This window comes from Elephantulus edwardii, unplaced genomic scaffold (assembly GCF_000299155.1).
Source record: "Elephantulus edwardii isolate Elephantulus edwardi_28Jun2011 unplaced genomic scaffold, EleEdw1.0 scaffold00215, whole genome shotgun sequence".
NCBI lineage: Eukaryota > Metazoa > Chordata > Mammalia > Macroscelidea > Macroscelididae > Elephantulus > Elephantulus edwardii.
The window spans coordinates 872,629-889,265 of record NW_006399965.1 but is presented as its reverse complement, the minus strand read 5'-3'; the positions used below and the strand labels follow the sequence as shown (position 1 = coordinate 889,265).

Here is a 16,637-nt window from a genome sequence, read left to right as displayed (position 1 = left end):
CTTCCCGATTTTGAACCATGCAGTGTTTCCTTGCCCTAGCAACTGAAATGTCAGGTTTGAGAATCAGCCTATCTGAAATTAAGAGGGGTAAAAAAAAAAATCTAATTTCACCGCGTGGTATTTGGTGGCTGTGGGAAAAGACTTAACTGCTCTGGGGGTTCAGTTTTCTCAAGGAGCTGGAGTCAGAAAATCAAAAGGGCCAAACTCGCTCAGTACTTCTTAAGCTCAAGGAACTGAAGAACAAATTCAAACCTCAAGTTGCAACACTTAAGAATGCTTTGGGTAGAATATTTAATGATCCAGAAGTAGTAAAAGAAGATGGAAAAAGCATGCAGTCATTGTACCAAAAGAAATTGGCAGACATAGAAGAGTATCATGAAATAACGTATGATCAGGAGCCTATGGTGAGGAAGGAAGAAGTTCAAACTGCTTTGAAAGAATTGGTAAAAAAATAAGACCCCTGGAACAGATGGTATACCAATCAACATATTTCAACTAACAGATGCTGCTCAAGATGTGCTCACCAAGTTGTGCCAAGAAATCTGGAGAACAACCACTTGGTCACCTGACTGGAAGAGATCTATATTTGTTCCCATTCCAAAGAAAAATGATCCCACAGAGTGTGGAAATTATCAAACAATATCATTAACATCACAATGCAAGCAAGATTCTGCTGAAGATTATAAAAAAACAACTGGAAGAGCACATCAACAGAGAACTGCCTGAAGTGCAGGCTGGCTTTAGAAAGGGTCGTGGGATATTGTAGCTAATGTTAGATGGATCTTGGCTGAAAGCAAGGAGTACCAGAGGAATGTCTATCTGTGTTTCGTTGATTATGCAAAGGCATCTGACTGTGTGGATCACAACAAACTGTGGCCAACTCTGAGAAAAATGGAAATCCCAGGACATTTGATTGTGCTAATGTGAAACCTATACTTAGACCAGGAGACAGTCATCAGAACAGAACAAGGAAACACTGCATGGTTCAAAATTGAGAAGGGTGTACACCAGGGATGTGTCCTATCTCCATACCTTTTCAATCTTTATGCAGAGCAGATTCTCTGGGAGGCTGAGCTTTATGAGGAGAAATGTGGTATCAGGATTGGAGGAAGATTCATCAACAATCTGCGTTATGTGAATGACTCAACCCTGCTTGTTGAAGCTGAGGAGGTTCTGAAGTGCTTGCTGCTGACGGTCAAGGACTGCAGCCTTCAATATGGATTGAGGTTTAGTATCACGAAAATAAAGATTCTCACCACTGAGCCAACTGGCAGCATCATGATAGATGGTGAAGATACTGAGATTGTTAACAGCTTTAGTTTGCTTGGCTCTATAATCAACACTCTTGGCACCAGCATCCAGGATATTAAAAGACATATTGCAATGGGAAAGCCTGCTGTTAAAGACCTCTCCAAAGTACTAAAGAGCAGTGATGTTAGTCTGGAGACTAAGGTCTGCCTGATATAGGCCATGGTCTTTGCAATCACTTACTATACATCAGAGAGCTGGCCAATGACCAGGAATGATAGGAGAATTGATGCTTTTGAGTTGTGGTACAGGAGAAGAGTATTGAATATAGCATGAACTGCTAAAACAATGAACAGGTTCATCCTAGAGAGGGTTAAACAGGCTGATACTTGGAGGCAAGGATTCTGAAACTTCATCTAACATGCTTGGGATATGTTGCAAGAAGGGAGCAGGGTTTAGGGCTGTTGTACATGGGGTCACTGTGAGCCACAGGCGACTTGACGGCACACAACAACAACAACAACAACAAAATAAAACCAATAATGGGGTCTATATCATGGAGGGGGGTGTGAGTTACAGAAGAAAATGCATGGAAAGCTTAGCACAGAGCTGGATAATGAACATTAGCCAGCCACTGGCTCAACCGTATCAGAAATGGTAGAGGATAGGGCAGGACTCAGGTCTGTTCATAAAGTTTGACTGAGTCAGACTCAACTCAACAGCACCTAACAGCAACAACAAAACATTTTGTTTACCACCAGATATGTGAATTTTTAAGTGTTGCTGTAGGTTTCGTATAGAAATGGTGATTTTTAAATTAAAAAAATTTATTTTATTTTTGTTTGCTTACAAAATTCATATTCACGGTGACATGGTGTCTGTAAACAGAAATGCTTACTACAGGTTCCAAACGTACGGGCTAAGGGGGTAGGGATGGATTTCATGTAGTTAGCACATAATTAAAACTTTGGCAGTATAATATTTAATATGCAAGATATATTTGACTTCATAATTTCTAAATATTATTCATTGACTTTCTCAAAAGTGTTTTATTACATGCTAAAAACTTACAAGACGGTATGTTGGATTTTTCCCTATATGCCTCCTGGTCCCAATGGGATTGTGCTTTTCTTCACAGCAGAGACACTGAACCTTATTCATCTATCTGTTCCAAGGCACAGGCTATAGTAAATACTATCGTGAGTTATGCATCACCAATAACACAATACTTGCTTATGTCTTAATCATGTTTAAACGTACACTTTAAGTGGACAATGAATGCAAATATCATCTCTATGCATGACGTATTTGGCAGAAGTATGATGTTAGATCTTTCACTTAGATTGCTATATAACTCCTGTGTATACGAAAAGAAGATGAGCTCAACACCTTATAAGAATTTTTCATAGAATCAGGTTTTCTTGGTGAAAAGAACAGTTTAAAACAGTACTCCACTCAACTCACAATCCCCTTTCATGTAGCAAAAGGAAATGAGTAAAGAAATCCAAACACGCTGAAGCTTCTGGGGCCAAACATTTTGATTCAATATGTTCTACTATAAAATATTTGGTCTTGTTTGGATTTTTATTGCTTTATGTTCTCAGCCTATATTTAACTATGAGAAACACAAGTAAGAACGAGTGAATATGTAAAATATTCCTTTCAAGTGCACGACTGTGTGTTTGAGAAAACATGTATTAAAGGAACACTTTGTGTTTTGAACTTCAGCCTCTTCTCAGAAGGCCCCCCCCCCCCGCTCGCTGCGGCCAGACACTGGAAAATGCTTATTGAGCTAAGGATTCTGCTCACCTACAGTAGAAGTCCAAAGGACCGCTAAGAAACATCTAAGAAAAGCATTATTTTTGTCATGTGCTCAAATAAAGTTTCTTTAATGCTCTGTCATTTCCATAGGTGAAAAAAGATGTAATTAGAAAGTTTTATAATAAAGACATTCAATTCCCCAATTCCTTATTTGAGTAAATGAACTCTTTATAAACTGGGGTGTTCACTCTGGCATCACTCCATTCAGGCACTGTAATCAGCCAACAATCTGCCTCACAAAAGCTGGCATCCTGAGCTGCCCGCTTTTGCCATCCATACAGTTCCCTTTTCCATGGGGTAATACATTTTAATTGGTACGTCTCCACGAGCCCCTCACATCTCCATCTGGCCAAACACACACACTTTTTCAATTCAGTCTCGACAAGAGGATAAGCTTGTCACAATGGATGGTCTTTAAGATGCACACAATCCCCAAATTAAAGAGATCGGTACAGGTGGTAAATGAATGATTTCCTCGAGGTGGTTCATCTACAAAGCAGCTTTGTGTTCAAGTCTTTCAGCTCCACTCTCTGGCTTTTACCTGCAGTTGCTGAGCCATGTTAACACTGAGAAGCCGTGACCTTTCAGGGGGCAAATTCTTGGGGCCTTATTTTATTTCCAACGAAAGCACAACTTTGTGGATTTAGGCTAATTACCAGCCTATTATTTCCATTGGTCAGGTTAGACCTGGTCTCTGGGTGGTGCAAATGGGTTGACTATTAACCTAAAGTGGGGCTGTTAAGCATGCCCGTAACTGTGAGAGAAACAAGTTCTCTAAAGACTACAGCCAGGCCAACCCTGTGCACCAGCCCTCCTCTGCCCACAGAGGCTGTGATGAGCTGAAACTGACAACTTGATGACAAGGGTTGCTTCCCGCTCCTCCAATCAAGAGGCAGAATGGTGGAGCAGTTGAGTGTGGGCTTGGGAATCAGACTGAGTGGAGACTGAGGCTGCTCCCTATTTCCTGTGTGGCATTGGGAAGGTACCAAACCTCTCTAGTGTCTGTTTGTCCATCAGTAAAAGACAGTGTTTGTACTTACTTATAAGATTATTGTAAAGATTAAATGAGTATGTGACATGGTTGACACAGGATTTGATTCATTTTTGCTCAAAATGAACACTTTTAGTCAGGGACTCAATTCTTTGGACAACAGAAAGGAAGTGGGGTGGGGCGAGCGAGCCTTGAGATTTAGTCCTGAAATAACTCCTTAACCTTTCAGTGATTTGCTCTTAACACGGTCCAATTATCAAGCAATAGCATAAGGGGCAATTGAGACAATGTGGAAAATTTGAACATGGTCTCACCCAATTTCCTTGAGACTCTGGCATATTCTTCAAGAGAATCCTTACTTTTTCAAACTCCCAGGGCCCTTTGGGTTGAGATGAGAAACACTTCCACGGCAAAATAACAAGAGTTGCTTTCTTGATGCACCATCTATGTAACACATTGTTTCCTTTGCGCATTTCTGGTTCTACTCTTCATTCTCTGTTGTTATGTTATTATGTACCGTTGAGTCAGAACTGACTCACAGCTGAGGCTCTGGAGGGTTTTCAGAGACTGTAATTTACAAGGGAGGAGGTTGGTTTCCCATCTTTCTCTCAAAGAGCAGCTGATAAGATCCACCTGCCTTTGGCTTGGCAGTGCGCCTCCCTCTAAGTCATGGGAGCTTCCTTTTCATCCCTTGATGTTATTGTTGTGTGCTGTCAAGTCAGAACTGAGTCATAGCTGACCCTCCAGTGGGTTTTCAAAGGCAGTAAATCGTAGAGGAGGAGACGGCCCATGTTCTGCTTTTAATTAGCTGGTGGCTCTGAACTGTATGCCTCTGGGATTGCAGCACAGCTTCTTACCACTAGACCACCAGAGCCACAGAGCATATAAATCTGACTTAGCTGAGATACTGTTCTCAGCCTGGAGGAGGGGAGCTCAGGTGCACCTCAGGATATGTGTCTACGTTAGCACGTTTACGTCAAGGGAACGTCAGGGGAAAGGACACACACTGCTCAGCAGCCCACGGGGCCTCTCACCGGTTGCTTTTTCCGGGTTGTTGCACATGAAGCACTGCCACGCTCCTGCCGTTTCACTGAAGCCAAACACATCAAAGAACCTCACTTCCTCCAGATGGAGCTGTACCTGGTCCAGATCCTGCATCAGGAACACAAAGCACAGAGAATGTGAGCTGATCTGCCTGCTCCACACATTCTGAGACAGGAGAAAAAGGGAGTGGCATCGGGATGGCCAGTGCCCTGTCTCTGTGCTAAGAACAGGAGGTGCACTGAGAAAACACCTCTTAAAAACCTTTGAAAACAATGAACATCTCAAGCTGTTCCATAGACTAAGGGGGACTCTTGAATGCACAGGACTTGAGCAGGTGCTCTGGGGCTGGGTGTCAGAGTCTGAAGTGGCCCCGACTTTTCCTGCATTCAGATGGTAACACAGATGAAGAAAATGCTGTCAGGAAGCGTGTCTTTCATTTCCGCTTTACATAAAATTAAAAAGAAATGACATTTAAAAAATCACTATTTTTGGTAGATTGGCTTTTCAGGGGGTGAAGGAAAAGATGAGCATGGGTTCATATTCAGGATTTGCACTATCATCTATAGTGGGTTGCAAAGCTAACGGCGGCACCTCTCGGGTGATGTGAATCCACCAGTGTAAGATCCACAAGGGTAAGATCTGCTCCAATGCAATTTATAACCTCGTGGAAACCTGCTTCTTGTTGTGTACTGTTGAGTTGTAACTGACTCGTAGCTGACCCTCCAGCAGGTTTTCAGAGGCAGTTTAATTGATCGCATGGGAGGAGATTGCCATCTTTCTTCTGTGGAGCCACTAGTGGATTTGAACCTCATGCTTTTGGGATGGGAATGAAGTTTCTTACCACTAAGCCACCAGAGCTCCCTGAAGCTTGGCTAGAGGATCCATCATGAGTCAGTTTAGACTCAATGGAGATGAGACAGAGATGGAAAATATAGAAGAAGGCTTAACCTCAGCCTCTGTCTGTAGAGGCATTTAGTCTTATGCTTTGTTTCAAAAATGCATGCAGATTTAGCATTCCATTAAAAATATGACTGCATTTGTTTTAATGGAAAATAATGTCTTAAATTACTTATCAGTAAATTAATTAACTTATTTTCCTTCCAAATAGTTGAGTAGCGCTGACACATCAAGAAAAAGGGCACGTTTTATATGCCCATGGCACCCTGCCAATGTTCTCTTTTAAGAGGCAGGGGAGAGAGGCTCCATTACACTGTAAACGGATAGGAAACTATTAGGCTAACCAAATTGAAAAGCTTTACTGTCCTCCCGAGGCTTTTCTGTTATGTAAACGACTTGTACCCTGTATTACAGGGTGGCCAGAACTACACGCTTAAAAGGTTGCTTTCCTAAGAGGGTTGAGTGTCCTTGCTAACTTTTCACACACATAATTGACATATGTATTGGTCTCTCCTTGAGCTATGACTGTTTTCTTATCCTCTCCCTCACCCACTTTGATCTGTACTCAGAGGAGCACTTCTTTAACATTTCTAAGGACTGAGGAATATGGGCATTGTTTCCATTGCTTATATATGTTGTTGGTTAGGTGCCATCAAATTGGCTTTGCCTCATAGCAACTCTACAAACAGATCTTGCCTTACCTTACTTTACCCTGCTCCATCATCACAACCTCTCACACATTGTCCCATGGGGACAGTCACTATGCCAATCCATTTTGTTGAGGTTTTACCTTGCTTTTATTAACCTTTCCCAGTATGATGTCTTTTTCCAAGGGCTTGCTGTTGAGATGTAACATAAATTGAAGTCTTTAGTCATTGATGTTCTTCATTAAGTCTTCTTATCATCTGTACAATGTACATTGTTGATAAAGTTTATATCAAACCTAATGCCAAATTCTTCTTCATATATTCCAGCTTCTCGAATTACTTGATTAGCATACCGATGGCAAAATAATGCAATCCTGACAAATACCTTGATTTTAAACCATGGTATATTTCCTTGTTCATTCAAACAATTGCTTCTGTGTCTATGCATAGGTTTCACATGAGCATAATTAAGTATTCTGAGATTCCTATTCTTCTCAATGTTATCCATGATTTATTGTGATCCACAACATCAAATGCCTTTGCATCGTCAATAAAACACAAGTAAACATCTTACTGGTATGCTCTGCTTTCAACCCAGGTCCACCTGACATCAGCAATGATATCCCTTGTGCCATGGCAGCTTCTGAATCCAGCTTGAGTTTCTGGAAGTTCCCTATTAATGCTGAATAATCTTCAGCAAGATTTTACTTGTATGTGGTATTAATAATATTGCTCAAGAATTTTTGCACTTTGTTGTATTACCTTTTTTGTTAATCTCTTTAAGTTGGTTGACCAAGTAGCTGTGATTCCAATTTGTTGTCATAAGCTAGTGAACACTTCCAGAGCTAAATCTTCATGTTGAAATTCTTCAATTAGATATTACACCAATTCTTGGGGCCTTATTTTTTGCCAATGGCTTCAGCTTGGGCTTCTTGCTTTATTACCATTGGTTCTTCAGCAAATGTTACTTCCTGAAATGGTTCCATGTTGATCAATTGTTTTTGATATAGTGATTCACAGAATAAAACTTTAGGACAGATTTGAAATGTGTTTTTTGAGGATAAATGTGATACCATTTCTCTATAATTTGTCATTCCTGGAACAGTAGATTTTATGAATCTGATTCTAAATGGTCAATACTAGTCTATCTCAACTCACTAAGATTTACTAACAGTAAATTTTTATACATTTCATTTTACTTTTAACAACTTCCAATTTTCTTTGATTCATACTTTTCACATTCCATGTTCTAATTATAAAGGATATTTGCAGCTGTGTCTTCTTGAGTGTTGCCACATCAGAAGATGATGGTCCTTCATTGGATGAAAGCTTTATCCATCTGTGTCAGTAAGGCAGACTCTTAGAGGAGGCAGTTCTTTCTCAGTTGAATTTTGCATGCTTTCTAACCTAAAAGACTCATCTTCAGGCACTGTATCCAACAATGTTCTTTCTTCTATTATTTAAAAGGTTTTCAAAGGTCTGTTATTTCAAAAGTGTAAGGCCAGCCTTACTTCTTAGTCTATCTTAATGTGGAAATGCCTCTGAAACCTGTCCTCAATGGGTAACCCTACTGGTATTTGAAATATCAATGTCTTCAAGTCAATTCCTACCTTTAATGACCATCCACTGTGTTTCTGGAACTATAAGTCTTTACAGGGAGATCCTGTCCACTTTCACTCCACAGACGAAATTGAACTTCCATCCTTATGGATAGCAGAGCACCATGTCATACACTTATGCCACCAAGATGCCTTAAAAATGCCTGATCAAACAGTAGATGAATATTTGTGAAATACTTTTTCTGCTTACTTTATGAAGATTCTTACAGCTCATGTTTTGAGACTAGAACATTTGGAAACTTACTATGCTGAATTCAGCATCTTAAATTGGTAACACTTAATGCTGTGATATGGGCATTCCAATAGAACTGCACATATAGGAATGTTGCCCTAGGAGAAGTGATTTAGGATGTGTTCAGTGGAGGAAAAAAAGAGACTGTCTTTTTTATAAAAATTATGTTCTCCACGATAAAGACTGAAGAAGCACCTGGGAGTTTCATAGGTTTCAAAGGATGAAATCCATATTAAAATTTATGTGGGGAAAACCAGATGTTCATAAATATCAGTTTCAAAACTGACAATTCTCTGAAGTCTATTCTTGGCTGTTGGCATGCAGATCACTTTTCTAGTTCCCACACAATTAAGGATCAATTTTTCAGTCACCACAAACACTGCTAGCAAACAAAGTACCTAAAATAATACTTGGGGATTCCTGAATTTCCACCTCCCCTTCTTTTGAGATTAGAACCATCTCAGGGTGTTTCTCATAATTCACATTTGTCTTGGCAAAAAAAAAAATTACTTAGAAAGTGTAAGACAGATGGTGAGTTAAAATCCCAGTGTTCAAGTTCCAAAGCCATAGCAGGCTTACCTCTTCAGAGGATTTAGGTGTTGTGTGGAGGGAGTGGAATGATGAAGACAGACAGAACTTCTGCCAACTCTTGAAGTTGTTAACAAAAGTCAACTTTGGATGGAAACAAATGAAATATGTAAGGAGTTCCAAATATTGATGTAAAACCAAAGCAAAACAAATCACAAAACAAGGAAATAGAAACGATTTTTGATAACTTAAATTTTAGAATTGTCATAATTGATCATAATTTCTCTCTCTTGTTTCTTTTCTTTACATTCCAGAGTCCCCCAGATTCCCCAGGCTATTTTAACAGGAATTTAAAAAAAACATTCTTTTCTAAGTACTTTTCTAAGTAGTTACTCCCTTAATATGTTTATTTCAATAGATAATGGCAGACAGACTCAAGGGGAAACTTCTAGTAATTCCCACCCCTTGGTATTCATCCCTTGTATAATCCTTTCCCCTGAGTATGGGTGGAATCTGTGACTTGCTTTTAACCAAAGATACAGCAAAGGTGACGATGTCAGTCTATGATTATATTATTAAACACACTACACAGACTACACGGAAGACTTATCTTGCTAACAGATGCATAGATTTCTGTGAACTCTCTATAGAGGTAATGCGACAAGAAACCAAGGGCAGCTTCTAGGACCTGATGACAGCCAGCAACTGATAGTAAGGAAGAGACCAAAGGCCGAGCCTTACACCTAAGACATGCTATCTGCCCAAATCTGAGAAAGCTTAGAAGCAGATCCGCCCCATTTGAACACCATTCAAGAACACAGCTCAATGAATACTTTGATTGACAACCTTATGAGATCCTAAGTTGAGTACCAAGCAAAGCTGCCCTGGACTCTTGACCTGCTGAAATTGTGCTCTCTGGATGATGCTGTGGTAAATGGGTGTTGCTTTAAGTTGCTAAATCGATGATAATTTGTTATACTACTGGAAACTATTAGAGGAATTATGTTATGAAGAGGAAGGAATGGTGATGTCTTGCTAGACAATTTTAAATAAAAATGATGTCTTTATTAATGTTATTGTTGTTTGCTGTTGAATCAGAACCAGTCCATAGTTGACTTCCAGTGGGTTTTCAGAGTTAGTGAAATCACACAGGAGGATATTGCCCATCTTTCTGTGGAGCAGCTGGTAGATTTGAACTGTGTACCTTTGGGATTGCAGCACAGATTCTTACCATTAGTTCATCAAAGGAAACCAAAGTAAATGAAAAATATTATCTATTCTTGTACAGGAATTCAATGCTGTGAAAATAACAATTCTACCAAGTCTCTTTTTAAATTAGATAAAAATAAAGTATAAGGTACCACATTGCTTGGTCTTAAAACGTACTACACAGCTATAGCCACTAAACCACCATGGTTTTGGTGAAACGGCAGATACACAGGCCAATGGACTGGAATTGAAAACTCAGAAATCAATCTATCTATCTGTGGTTAATTGATACTCAACAAGGAAACAAAACTCATCAGGTGGGGAAACTACAGCAAAACTTGAAACCTACACACAGAAAATTGAAATAGGAGCAGGTTGGTGGTAATTTGAGGTTTTTTTAAGCCAGGTGTGAGAAGGTGGGTGGGAATTTGACTGAGTTTTCTTGGGCTCTGCTGATCCACCAGGAGCAAGCAGGTCAGTGGGAATATGACTGAGTTTTCTTAAACCCCACTGGACCCAGGACCCCACCGCATGAGGGCCCCAGGTGATGGTTGCTGGGCAAGGGCTGCTGAGCAAGAGCTGCTAGGTGGGAGATAGAGAGCTGGAATTTGAGTAGTGACCCTGCGTATGTGCACACTTGGACAGCTGAAATCTGAGTGAGGTCCCTGCCCCTGTGCCCACCATGCCCCTGTGCCTGTCCAGCCCCTCCATGCCTGCCCCACTTGCCATTTGGCTCCACACCCGTGCCTACCTGTCCAGTCAATCAACTTGCCTTTAGTCCAGAGCACCTTGATCTGACTTAGCTACAAGAGGCTGCTCTCACAGGCCCTGAACTGAACCTTCCCTTGAGTCAGAAGTTCAGAGAGAAACATAGGCAGGGAAGCTGCTCCACCAATTTCTAGAGCTGTGTCTTCAGGTCAAGAACCTATCTTCATCTCAGGTATGAAAAACTCTACCACAGCAATGCCACAAAAGGAGCAGCTACCCTATACCTTACACAAGCACAAAGCAAGATGCCACCCCCAAAAGGTGACACAGTATCACTGGATTTCCTGAAACCAGAAAGTCTGATGGAACTTTCTAGCACAGAATTTAAAAGAATAATGACTGAATATTTTTAATGGGTGAAAGACAAACTTGAAGAATTACAGGACACTGTAAGCAAAAACCAGGAGAATCCAGAACAATGCAGATAAAATAAATGAGGCATTAGTGGCACTGGGAAAAACAAGAAACCATGATCCAAAATATGAGGTCCAATGTTTCAGATGCTGTCAACATGATGGAGGGACACATGAACAGGTAGAAGAAATGGAATACAGAACCAATGAAATAGAAGACAGAATTGTCACCACTGATCTGCTAGAGCAAAAAGCAGAGTCCAAAAAGAACGAAAAAGAAGAAAACCTAAGAATAAGAGACATCATCAAGAGAAATAACAAGCACATAACCAGAATCCCAGGACAGGAAGAAGAAAGTAAAGGCACTGAAAAATTTGTGGAAGAATTACTTGAGGAAAACTTCTCAGCTATAATGAAGAATGAGAGAATATATATTCAAGAAGCTGAGGAAACATCATATAGAACAGACCCCCCAAAAAAATAGCAAAGCATATCATAGTCAAATTTGCCAGAACCAAAGATAAGGGGAGAATTCTGAAATTAGCAAGGGAGAAAAAAAGAGGAGCCTATAAAGGAGAGCAGATTAAGCGCTGATTTCACAGCAGAAACCATGCGAGCAAGAAGGTAGTGGAATGAAACACTCAAAGAACACAACCGTCAACTAAGAATACTGTACTCAGTAAAACTGTCCGTCAAATATGTAGGAGAGATCAAGATATTCCCAGAAAAACAGAACCTAAGAGAGTTTGTAAAAACAAGACCAGCATTGCAGGAAACACTAAGAAATGTCCTTCTTACAGAGGTGCCAGAGAAAGCAGGATGGACCAAAATAACTAGCAACAACATCAAAAAGAACGCAACAAAATGATAGCAATAAAGCCCTGCCTCTCAATAATCACACTAAATGTGAATGGTTTGAATGCATCACTGAAGAGAAAAAGAGTAGTTCGCAGATTGGATAAAAACCCAAAATCTGTCAATATGCTGTCTACAAGAGACACACCTGAAAAATGAAGATAAAGAAAGACTAAAATTAAAAGGGTGGGAAAAAAATATACCAAGCAAATGGCAACCAGAAAAAAGCAAGAGTAGTGATGTGAATCTCTGAAAAAATAAATTTCAATGCAAAAACTATCACACAGGACAAGAAAGGTCACTACATAATGTTTAAAGGGTTAATACTTCTAGAGGACATAACAATAACAAATATCTCTGCACCAAATGAAAGACCTGCAAAATATAAAGCAAACATTAAGAAACCTGAAAAAGGAAATAGACAACACAACTACAATAGTTGGAGACTTCAATACACCCTTCTCTAAAAAGGATAGAACTACCAGAAAAAAATCTCAACAAAGATGCTCAAGAATGAAACCGTAAAATAAACCAACTCAACTTCATAGATATTTATAGGACAATGAACCCCCCCCCCCAAAAAAAAAACACCCCAGAGTGTACCTTCTGTTCATGGAACATTGTCCAGAATAAATCACATTTTAGGTCACAAGGCATCAATAAACTAAAAAACTTTGAAATAATACAAAGTGTTTTCTCAGACCACATTGCTACAAAATTAGAAATTAATAACAAGAGGATAAAGGAGAAAAAACCCATACATTTGGAAATGGAACAACACCTTTGTGAACATGAGTGGGTATTAGAAGAAATAAAAAATGAAATTAAAAAGTTTCTTGAAACAAATGACAACGTAAACACCACTTACCAAAACCTCTGGGAAACAGCATTAATCAGAGGTAAATTTATAGCAATAAGCAAACATATCGACAGGCAGGAAAAAATGACCATTGACTCTCTAACCCAACATCTACAAAAAGTTGAAAAAGAACAGCAAGAAAACCTGACACTCTAAAAAACCTGAAATTATTAAAAATTAGAGCAGAAAGAAATGAAATAGAAAAGATAAAAACAATCGAAACCATCAAGAAAACCAGGAATTGGTCCTTTAAAAAGGGCAATAAAATTGACAAACCACTAGCAAAACTAACAATGGAAAAGACACAAATAATCTGAATAAAAGATTAACAGAACCAACTAAACTAAAAAGGCTAACATTGGAATACTATGAAAAACTATACTCAAACAAATATGAAAACCTAGAGGAAATGGACAAATACTTAGAAATTCACAACCTACCTAAACTGACACCAACCAAAATTGGTCACCTTAACAAACTCATTACAAAAGAAGAAATTGAAAAGGTAATAAAACAACTTCCAGCCAACAAACGTCCTGGACCAGAGTGTTTTACAAGTGAATTTTTGCAAATATTCAGAGAAGAACTGTTACCAATTCTACATAAACTATTTCAGAACAAGAAAAAGATGGAATTCTCCCAGACTCATTCTAAGAAGCAAACATATCCTTGATACCAAAGCAAGGTAAAGACACCACCAAAATAGAAAACTATAGGCCAATATCTTTCACGAACAATGATGCAAAAATCCTGGATAAAATTCTGGCCAATAGAATCCAACAATACATAGAAAAAAAAATTCACCATGACCAAGTGGAATTCATAAAAGGCATGTAATTAATCACATTAACAAAGCAAAAAAACAAGAACCGCATGATCCCATCAATTGATGCAGAAAAAATCCAACACCATTTCCTAATTAAAACACTTAACAAAACAGGAATACAGGGGAATTTTCTCAACATTGTAAAAAGTAAATATGCAAAACCGAGAGCCAACATTGTTCTCAATGGAGAGAGATTCCCTTTGAGAACAGGAAGTAGGCAAGGATGTCCACTATCACCTCTCCTATTCAATATTACATTAGAAGTCTTAGCAGTAACAAAAAGATAAGTGAAGGAAAGAAGAGGTATCCAAATTTTCAAAGAGGGGATGAAATTATCTCTCTATGTAGATTATATGATAGTATACTTAGAAAAACCTAAAGACTAAGGAAGAAAACTACTGGACATAGTTGACCAACTCAGCAAAGTGGTAGGATACAAGATCAACCTACAAAAATCAATTGGATTTCTCTACAGTGACAAAGAGAAATCAAAACTGGAGCTAAGAAAAATAATACCCTTCACAATAGCTAATCACAAGATTAAATACTTGGGAGTAAATCTAACCAGAAGCACAAGGGATCTATTAAAAGAAAATTATAAAACATTATTTCAAGAAACAAAAAGAGACCTGAAGAAGTGGAAGAAAATAACTTGCTCATGGATAGGAAGACTCAATATTGTGAAAATGACAATACTACCAAAGGCAATTTACATGTTCAGTGTAATTTCAATACAAATACCAATTCCATTCTTCAACGAGATAGAAAAGTTAAACTCCAATTTAATTTGGAATGGAAAGAGGCCCTGAATAAGCAAAGCACTCCTTAAAAAGAGAAACAAGGTAGGAGGCACTCCTTCCCTGATTTCCAATCTTACTACATTGTCATGGTGGTCAAGACAGCATGGTACTGATACAATGACAGACACAAAGATCAGTGGAATAGAGTTGAAAACCCAGAAATCAGCCCATCTACCTATGGTGAACTGATTTTTGATAAGGAGATGAAATCAGGTAATTGGGGAAATGACAGCCTTCTTAACAAATGGTGCTGACAAAATTGGAAAACTATCTGCATAAAACTCATGCAAGATCCACACTTCACTCCATATACGAAAACTAATTCAAAGTGGATTATGGACCTAGGAGTAAAACCAAAGACTACAAACTTCATTAAAGAAAAGCTTAGAAGAACTCTAGAAGTCCTAATCCACAACATAAACAGTTTTCCAAGCATCAGGAAAAATCTTTAACCAGGAGAGGATAAAATAGATGAATGGGACCTTCTAAGAATCAAATCCCTATGCACATCCAAAAACTTCTCCAACAGGGTAAAAAGGGAAGCCATGGATTGGAAAAAAAATATTTGGTAATGACATGTCAAATAAGGGATTTATATCTAGAATGTATAAAATACTTGACCACCACAACAAGATAAAGGTAAACAATCTGATTGCTAAATGGGCACAGAACATGAACAGATACTTCACCAAAGAAGACATTCAGATGGCCAACAAGCACATAATAAAATGTTCAAAATCCCCAGCTCTAAGAGAGATGCAAATCAAAACAATTATGAGATATCATCTCATCCCAGTCAGAATAGCAAAATTTAACAGAACAACAATCAACAAATGTTGGTGAGGTTATGGAGAAACTGGAACCCTTATTCACTGTTCTTGGCATTGTAAAATGGTGCAACCACTATGGAAGGCTGTATGGTGCTTTCTCAAAAAGTTGCAAATAGAAATACCATTTGACCCAGCAATTCCACTACTGCGAATATAACCCAAAGAGACCATAACTGACATCCAAGAGATATATGCACACCCATGTTTATCGCAGCTTTGCTCACAATAGCAAGGAATTGGAAACAACCTAAGTGCCCAACAACAAATGAATGGATAGAGAAGCTGTAGGATATTCACACAATGGAAAACTATGCTGCATTGAAAAACAAGGACCTCATACAATATCATTCAAAATGGGTGACCCTGGAGGACATTATGCTGAGTGAAATCATCTCAGTTACAAAAGGACAAATACTGCATAGTGGCACTGTTGTAAAACAGGACTGGCACTGGGGTTGGGAAGAGCCTGAGAAAGATGGGTTGAATAATGTATACTGCATTGAAACAGATGAGGGAGAAAACTGTTTAAAAGGGATATGTGATTAGGTATTACTGTCATGACAGGAGTCCAGAACGAAGGCTGTATAGTAGAGTGGACCTTAGGGGAGGGATTGTAAAGCAATGAAAGAATTTTTTTTTTTTTTTTACTTTTCAAAGAGAAGAGTGTACTAGGGGAGGGAGTTGGCAGGGAGAAAAATGCAACAATGAATGAATGGAAATACAAAGTCTCTGTAAAGTTTCATTAAAATTAGTAAAAATGTGTGTGGGGGGGAAGAGAATTGAAATGTGATTTATATACACAAATGTTTAAAGTGGAATAATTGCTAGGGATAAAACAAAAAGTCATGAAAATCAAAAGGACAGAAATAGGTACACATTTAGAAAACCTTCACAATGAACATGTTCTATGACTCCTTGTCCTGGATGGTGTTTGCTATCTTGGATCAGCCACATGTAGTGTATAGAAGCTGCCATCATGGACACAAGGTGGAGGCCACCATCTTGGAATTACTTCTCTGCTTGCTTATCTTAATAGAACACACACACACAAAAAAAAAAAACCAAACAAACAATTCCTATGTTTGCAAAGAAAAGCATGATCTAGTTCCC

General features: G+C 38.8%; 1 protein-coding gene across 2 annotated transcripts in view; it reads right to left on the bottom strand.

Moving 5' to 3' along the window:
* Positions 1-16,637, bottom strand: part of VEPH1 (ventricular zone expressed PH domain-containing 1) — a 432,395-nt gene that overhangs the window by 43,413 nt on the left and 372,345 nt on the right. For both annotated transcript variants that reach the window (XM_006897770.1, XM_006897769.1), the window contains one exon: positions 5,095-5,212. In XM_006897770.1, the coding sequence (XP_006897832.1) occupies positions 5,095-5,212 (118 nt within the window). The remainder of the gene's footprint in view (positions 1-5,094; positions 5,213-16,637) is intronic.